The sequence below is a fragment of the Eurypyga helias genome, unplaced genomic scaffold (assembly GCF_000690775.1).
Source record: "Eurypyga helias isolate BGI_N326 unplaced genomic scaffold, ASM69077v1 scaffold9557, whole genome shotgun sequence".
NCBI classification, from domain to species: Eukaryota; Metazoa; Chordata; class Aves; order Eurypygiformes; family Eurypygidae; genus Eurypyga; species Eurypyga helias.
Genome location: NW_010262307.1, coordinates 1 through 8,586, shown reverse-complemented (window position 1 = coordinate 8,586; position 8,586 = coordinate 1). Strand labels below are relative to the sequence as shown.

Sequence of the window (8,586 nt, the reverse complement as noted above, 5' to 3'; positions counted from 1 at the left end):
TGATGCTATCAGAGGAGTAAAGAAATGAGTTGCTGTATGTATGCAGTTACCATGCAGCAACACAGATGCAACCACCTCCTTGGAAGGCTGGCAGATTTGCTGGAGTTCTCTAGAAACTACCTAGGAAACACCATCATTCCTTGCCCAGTGTAGAAGCAGCAGCCGGGACCACAGGTGCAGCATCAGGAACTGAAAAAGTCCTTAACCTGGTACAAACATTCCTTAGCAACAGCTAAAAAACATCAGCGTATTAGCAATATGCTTCTCAGCACAAATCCAAAACACAGCCTCTAACCAGCTACCGTGAGGAAGATTAACTCTTGCCCAACTAAAACCAGCACAGCCAGGAAAAACAGTCTCTCCAAAAACAAACACTGACTTACCAAAAGTAACGATTCTCACGGTGATTTGCTTTTAAAATAAACAAACAAACACCAAGCCCTTTTTTTCTGTTATATTTATTGTTTGTTTGGGAGGCACAATGGAAATTTCAGTTTTCGGTCGTTTTCTTTTCCCTTGCAAAACAGCAGGGTACAGGTTACAGCCACCAATCTACAATCAGTATATACTTCAGAAGGTCTCCAATTAAATTTTCATATTTCCTGATGATAAAAGAGGCACATGTGCCAGACAGCAGCAGTAGCTGAAATAAGAATAGTCTAAGCAATATCTGCTTTAAAAGCTGCACTGGCTGTTCCTTTAAGGCAGGTTTGGTGAAAGTTTGACAGGCAATTTCCTCAGGAAATGAAAATAATTTTGCCTACAGAAATACATTAACTTTGATTGAAAAGAGGTTTTCAGATGAATACTTCATCAGTGTGAAATTATATTGATGTCATACTTCCTTTAGTTAGAAAGACATGAACAAATCTTTTTGTTCAGGATTCAGACTTCTCAGCTATTCCTTTACCTTGCAGGAATGGCAGAAAACGAAGGCAGATAGTGATGCTTTATTGTCACAGAACGCAGAATTTTCTCAGGGAATCAGTAACTGGGGCAACACTGCAGTTTGCGGAATCTCTCAGGCTGTGTTCTCAATGATAAGAGCAATACCTTGTCCACCGCCGATGCAGGCTGACCCAACCGCATATTTCCCGCCCCGACGCCTGCACAGAAAAAGTAACAGTGAAAATTGTTTACGTTTATGAAACCATCGTTGCTGTCGTCTTGATTTTATGAAAGGAAACTAGCTTTCAACTGGGTACTACTGAAGATGTTTCTAGAAAAGTATCATGAAGCCTCAACTGATGCTGAAATATTTCTGTAGCAAAGCAAGGAGTTGCAGGTCTGAGTCTTTTAGCATCTAAAAGATGGTAGGTTATATTGTTTTTAGGAATACAAAATGCCAACATTACAGGACACCTGTGCTTTCAACATGTAACAAAAACGGCTTAAGTAAAACACAGTTTTATGGCCAAAGTAGTTTTTAAAAGCTAAGTTCTCCACAGCCACACTCCAAGAAACAGTGTTCTGCAAGGTGCAAATTAACGGAGGCTTTATGGTTGAACACTAATATAGCGTTGCAAGTACAAGCAAAAAGCTAGGGTGATCTGTGCCTTGAGGCGAGGGAGAAAGAAATTTAAAATTTCAGATTGAAATGGTACTAAGCATATCAAGCAATCCAAAAGAGTCAACGTTTCTGAGAATGGATTAAAGAAGAAGGAGGGTGATGACAAGGCCTTTCAAATGGACCCTGTTAAGAAAAGAGCAGACTTGGCTCATAGGCCATTTCAATAATGCAAACTTTCCCACTGACGACTGTGGTCTTGGATCAGATCTAGGGGCAGCAAAAAATCCTGTAGTAACAACAGAATGGAGTAAGAAGCAAACAGCATGGCCTGGACTACAGCACGAAGGTAACGAACCTGCGCAGGAAGTGGTCCACTTTAGTGTGGAGAGTTTTAAGTCAGCAGACTATCAGATTTCAGTCGCACAGTATCCATACTAAAAATCTTTTGCAGGTGTACATATGTAGCACTGTCTTCACCACCAGCAGCTACCAGCTACGTACATACCTTAATTCATGAACCAGATGAGCTGTGATCCGTGATCCTGAGGCACCCAAAGGATGTCCTATAGCGATGGCACCTCCGTTGACATTGGTTTTTTCAGGGTCAAGGCCCAACACTTTTTCGACAGCCAGATACTGAGGTGCAAATGCCTCATTCACCTAAAACATCATAGAAAAACATACAACAGTTCATGGCTTATGTTCCACACAAGCCTTCAGCAGCATGTGTGCACACGAGATTAAATGAGACGTGCTTCTCTTCCAGCTCACTTTGACTGAGAAAAAAATTAAACATTGTGTTTACAAAAGTATGCTCTGATAACATACAAATTCTCAGGTCTACCCAATGTACATTCAAATCCTCCCGGCACACGTGATACAAAGCGAGCATGCAGTCTATTTTACAAAAATACGGCGTGGTAAAATGTCCTTGTTCACAAATGGAGAAGTGTGACTAACTTAAAACATGAACAGTCCAGCCAACAGAGTATAAACCTCATGTCACATGAGGATACTTTTTTCCATGGAATGCTATCACGCCATTTTCAATTTCCACATGCCTGAGATTTCTGTAATGACCGAGCAACTGTGTGGTAGAAACCAGATGGGTAGAGGTCAGACAGGCGAGCTAAGACAGGTGGGCTCCAGACCCAGAAACACCGACCTTGTGACGACAGGCTACACGTACGAGTGGAAAGCTTCTGCTAGATGAGAGTAACCTCACTGTTCATGTTAAAACTCCTTACCTCGACCAGATCCATGTCCTTCAAGGTCAATCCCGTTTTCTTCAGAACCTCAGTGATTGCAGGTACAGGGCCTATTTGTAAATTGTATGCTCAGTTAGTTAACCGTGAAATAAATAAATAAATGCATATAGACATGTTATACCTAGGACAGCTTCATAAAGCCTCATCAGGTCCCCTCCCACAAGTCTCTGTGCAGCCAATGACTTCTGCGTATGTCACTCACCTGCCTTATTAGGTGGTAAGAGAACTCCCAAATCTAAAAACTATTTGGCAGCCTTCTCAACACACTGCCAGGGAAAGTTAGGAGTGTCACTACTGCTGCACAGCTATGTTGGTAAACACACACATAGCTTTCAAGTCAAGAGAACTGACAGTCCCCAGCCAAATAAAACAACTTCATGATCGTTTTGAGGCATTCTCCTTCCCAGTACTCTTGGCTCAGCTTACTCTTTCCTCACAGCTTGCAGCCTCCAGATACAAGAAAAATTAACAGGCAGGCTGTTCTAGAGTTCACTGGTCATGTGTTTAGATATGGGTGTTGCTGTTGTCTTTATATAATTTATCTGCAAATCTTCTTCTACTCAAAAAAAGAATAATAAAATGTTCCCTTGGACCCAGGTCCCAGCCAACTGAAGACAGTAAGAATTTTTTTTTGGAGAATATTACAGAGTTTGGCAATAAAACTGTTCTCTGAAAGAAAGGTGACATCTACAACCTACTATAATCCACGGTGGGAGATTAACCTCGAAGCACAGCTATCTAAGGAAAGAGACACTCACAGAGAATTTCAAAGGGCTAATTACATACATGCTTGTAGGACAAAAATATTGAGATGTTAGACGATGGCTGATCATTAGACAAAAAGAACCCCATGCTAAAAGATTAACAATCCTAAACTGCTATCTATCTACCAAAACTGGTGTTGAAAACTCACAGCTCACAGACTAAAAATAAAAATAAGTAGATGACCAAAGAGACAGAAAAATTAAAAGAAGAAAAGGCTCAGTTCCGAGCTCAGTGGCTTATGAAAAGCGTCAGTGGCTTAATACTGGACGCTAAATGCATCTCATTAAGGATGGATTTTAGTATGCCCATTACGCCTCAGAGTAACGGGAGGTTCTCATGTGGACAACACAAAGACCATTAATGACAGCCAAGTAGACTTTTTCCCCCTCTCTCTTTTTTTAAGTAATGAATTCTCTCACTAGACACTGTGAGGCAGGACACCCTATCATTATCAGTATGTGAAAGGGCAGTTGCTCAGTCTGAGCTCCTGTTCTCAGATCTGTTGCTGTCATGTCAATGAATCTCATCTGGTCTTTTTGAGTTGCTGGGGACAAGCTGTGGTGTTAAAGAGTTAGGATACTAACTGTTTCTCCATATGATTTATGAAGTTTTTAAACAAGCTAAAAGAGTTGCCTGACCTAGAAAGAATGGACCAGTTTAGAAAGCACAATGACAGCATGAAGTCTAGCGAAAGAAACCCTCCCTCTACATTTGCTTTGAAGGTTGTGTTAGTCAGATAGTCTGATCAAGAAAACAAATCTGACAATGCTTCATTTGCATTTCTACTGACACATGAAACCAGTCAACAATGACCTCTCTGAACAGAATGGCAGAAAGGAAAAGCGATGCTGGGATACAATGCTGTCTACAAACTAAACAGAAGGGAAAAATCCTGGGGTGTCTGGACTGGCTTTGACGGTTTGTTTGCATTAAGAGCTACTTGATTAGGAAGCATAAAATACAGGTCTAACAAAAAAACAGAGGAGTAGTTGGTTTGCCAAAGTAAGACCTGAACAGATGTGTACCCTGGAAGCCAATCTTTGCTTGAGCAACAGAGAAATGGCTGAAAGGGGTACACAGAGCCAATACTCTTCCAGCAGGAAGTGAGGAAGACAACTCATAGTCACACATTTATGGAATTTAAAGCTGACAGGAAACCAAAGTGAATTTCAGGAGAAAACTAAGAAAAAAAAAAAAGTGCCTATTTTCTACAGTTACTAACACAAAGAGTAAAAAAGGGGGAGAAGAAAGGGTGCCTGGGGGACTACAGCTCAGTGCTGATGCTACGGGTCAGGCACCGCAGATTCTCTTATAGCCACACTGAGGAGTCAGTCCCTCGGCACAAGAGGGGTGTACTGACGCAGTGCAATGAAAAAGTCTCTCTGGAGGAAGCCACACAAATGTCTTTGGAGCTACCAGACCTGGCACACTGCAGCTTCCCTTTCTTTCCTTCAGAATGCCCAACATGAGAATATTTTAATGCTGCTTGATGCTATAAAATCACGTGCTTTATTGCAACTTACCAATGCCCATTATGGAGGGGTCACAGCCAGCTGAGTGATAGGCTACTACCCTGGCCAGAGGAGTAAGACTGTGCTTTTTAAGGGCTGATTCACTGGCAATGATGACTGCACCAGCTCCATCGCACACCCCCTTGCAGTAAGAGAGAAAAGCATTCTTAGTGAAAAAAATACAAACAAAAACACCCCACACTTTAAATTAAATATGCGTCTCAGAGAAAGCTTGAATCCAAGACATCATTATTAACATGTAACAATCGTATAAGTGTTTATTCAAAACAGCAAACCACTATCTTCCACTATCCTGTGGCCTGTGGAAGAAAAGTTAAATATAGGTATTTCATTAATTTCAATGTTTTAGAAAAGTAAAATACATTTTTGCCACTCGAAGTCTCCCTTACACTGGAAACAACATTCTGTTGGGTTGCAAGGACACTGTTAATATTGGGTAACATATGTACTATTAATAATGAAAGACACTTCACAGACACCCCTACTTACTGTGGCTATGACCTATTTTTAGGCAGGAATTCAGATTATATGATCACAGTGGCTCTCCTGACCCAAAGAACATTAATCGATTAAGATAATGACTGTAAGTGGAACAGTCTGTAATGACATGCTGCTAAGCACCCAGTCTACTCTGGATAAGACCCAAGTGTTGTTTGAACTACAGGGGATACTAATTGTGGCACAAAGATGAGCAGCAGCAGCATGCCCACTGATATAATGCCTGATTTGTAAAGCAAATGTTCAGTAATCGTTGCCCTCAAAAGACAGTAGAATGGCTAATTCTACATAGCCGCTGCAGGTATCAGCTGCATAATTTGAGGATGATGAGGAAGTGTCAGTGGCTCACTAAAAAAACCAGTGACGATACACAGAACCACATTTTAGGACGTAGGAGCAGACTGAAGATCCCCCGCCATCTTGTGCTGGAACAGCCAACCAGGGGCATTCAGTCGCAAAATTAGAAATAATTTTTCATCAGAAGACATCGCTGACAGCCAGAAGTGGCTGAGTGAGACATAAATACAGTGACTATAAATTTGGAGAACCTCAGGGGTGACACTTTCACAACCCAAGGCTTTGACGTACTCACTGAAGCATTCCCAGCAGTCACTGTTCCATCCTTCTTGAAGAGAGACGGGAGTTTTGCCAATTGCTCCAGAGTAGTCTGGGGTTTTGGGTGCTCGTCCTTTTGCATATTTTCTTTCCCCTTTTTTGTTTTCACTTCAATTGGTGCCATCTCAGCATTAAAGTAACCAGCATCTTGAGCTGCAACCACAAAAAGGAAAATAAAAGGACTGATAAAAATATGAAGATGATTGCGCAGCATGACCAATAATCTTGTTTTCCTGTGCACACAACTTTTGCTCTATTTCAACCAAGAGTTCAGGGACAGTGCTGTCTATGCTTAATTTTGTTTAAATAGGCTGTTTGGTGCTTACTGTTTGGGGTGGTTTTGGGGTGGGGCTTTTTTTTTTTGTTTGTTTGTTTGTTTTTTGTTTTAGAAACTTGGCTAAAACTCTACAAATACATTCTCAAACTTATCCTAAGTTTCAAATATTAAAGTGTTATTTCAGCTTTAAATAACTGAACTTTCTTGTTTGGTTGGTTTTTATTGACCACTAGACATATTTTTAGTACACATCCCCCCGTACTGTTGGTTTATTTTACAGCTCTGTCACTGATCAGAGGGACAAGAAGCTAGAAGTCTCACTCAAAGAGGAACGTGGATAAAAATCCTGACCCTCGTTTTCTCTGTTGATAACCAGCATACGCTACTGTACATCAATTAAAATCCTGACCAAGCTGCTCCTCCACTGGATCTCACAGTCAAGTCACGATCTCAGAACGGGATTCAGCTGCCTAAACAACCTGAGACAATTCAAGACATTGTAGGCATCTCAGATGCCCATAAGAGCATCCGGCCACATCACCTAAGATGACATCAGACACCAACATTCAGGCAACTAAACGCTACCTTTTGTGTCCACAGTGTTGATGTGAGCACACAGATTTAAAGCTGAAACAACTTCCATCTCTTACAACCGTACCAAGATTCCCAGCCACTTCAAATTGTCCCACAAATGCAACTCTAAGGGATTTAAAACTAAGACAGGGAGACTGCCGTATCTGATGGGTTTTACTACCTCTGAACTTCTCAATAAATTTTACAAAATCTTTTTCTTTCCTGATTAGCCGCAGGACTCTCTCTTTACAGTGGAATCTGGTTGTAACAAGCAGACATACAAACAGCACGGCAAAATGCTAGAAGACAAGAAAGCAGCACAAGCCTCGTCAGGGGCACAGTTTCTAGCAAAGGCTCCAGGAACAGCAGGAGACAGCTAACAAGATCAGCAGGGAAGGTAACACACGACTGAGAAAATTTCACAGTAATCCAATATCCCTGAATTATGACTTTGGCCATGTAAAGCCCCCAGAGAATAAACACAGGTCCTGAACAGGTATCCCCTCTCCAGGTTCCGTAAGCTCGAACTGTTCAAGGATTGTAGGGTAGCATATGATTTCCAGAAGAAAGAAAAAGGATTTAGATCAATTAAAAGACATGCTGGCATGCAAGAAGGATGTGGGTCGCTGCGGGAGAGGACTGCTCTGCAGTGAAGCAGAAAGAAAGGAGTCAGTCACGCCTGGGACAACGCTGCTCTGCCGCAGGCAAGACAAGGGCAGGGCATCACACCTCGACGCACGAGCGACACGAAACCTAAAAATACTTTGAATCAGCGCTAAAAACTGACTAGATTTGAAACCGGTATCACATAAAGACTTTCATTCCTAAATTTACGAACCAGCTTTGCATCTTTGTTGTGTTTTGAATGCGTATCGGTCACAGTCCTCTCGTGTGATGTTGTATTTTGCAGCCAGATTTTCAGCTGTAACTGCCATTGGTGTTTTAACATGCGTATCTGTTAGACCTTCCCACAACGTGTCTTCCAACTGCATGGAACATTATGAAAAGAAAATTATAAAGCACAGCAATATTAGCATTTATTATTCACAGTTTCTGATTATTCAGCAGCCTGCTGAAAACGAACGTTTCTTTGTAAAATTAACTCAGGTTACCTCTAGATACTTCATTTAAATTAGAACAAACACACTGCAAAATATTATGCAAGTTCTGGTGTGTTATTTTAGTTAATCTACGTTGTGCTCTAGCGTGGTTCCTTCCACTCATATGTGGCTCTGACAGGTTTGGGAAAAAAACATGATTCTTAACATTTCAGCATATTTTACTACTGCATGAATTACAGAGACCTATGAAAAAACACATCTGTCTTCTGCTTACCAAGAAGGAACGGTGAGGAACAGGAAAAAGGCAGAGCAGCCTACTGATACTTTGGTTCCTTCTCTACTGTCAGGTAAAATCACCTCACCCGAGTCAAAGGTTTCCCTGGGCAAAACATCCCAGGTGAGAAAAATCATAGAATCATAAAATCACAGAATGGTTAAGGCTGGAAGGGAAAATCTCCCTCGTTGTTTAAACCCATTACCCCTTGTC

The 8,586-nt window shown here is 41.4% G+C and overlaps 1 protein-coding gene across 1 annotated transcript; it reads right to left on the bottom strand.

Moving 5' to 3' along the window:
* Nucleotides 1-913: 913 nt before the first annotated feature.
* Nucleotides 914-8,030, bottom strand: ACAA2 (acetyl-CoA acyltransferase 2). The gene is made up of 6 exons (XM_010155672.1): nucleotides 7,877-8,030; nucleotides 6,166-6,341; nucleotides 5,067-5,196; nucleotides 2,758-2,828; nucleotides 2,016-2,170; nucleotides 914-1,106 (listed from the first exon to the last, which is right to left on the bottom strand). The coding sequence occupies exons 1-6, from the start codon at nucleotides 8,028-8,030 to the stop codon at nucleotides 1,022-1,024; spliced, it is 771 nt and encodes a 256-aa protein (XP_010153974.1). The 3' UTR covers nucleotides 914-1,021.
* Between the last annotated feature and the right edge of the window lie 556 nt (nucleotides 8,031-8,586).

What these genes read in the sequence shown, in the direction of transcription:
- ACAA2 (XM_010155672.1), bottom strand. Translation starts at nt 8,030, where the DNA reads ATGCAGTTGGAAGACACGTTGTGGGAAGGTCTAACAGATACGCATGTT. An exon ending in ACAACAAAGATGCAAAGCTG is followed by an intron (nt 6,342 to 7,876) that starts GTTCGTAAATTT and finishes TTGTGGTTGCAG; the next exon opens with CTCAAGATGCTGGTTACTTT. An exon ending in CATCTGGTTCATGAATTAAG is followed by an intron (nt 1,107 to 2,015) that starts GTATGTACGTAG and finishes TTTTCTGTGCAG; the next exon opens with GCGTCGGGGCGGGAAATATG.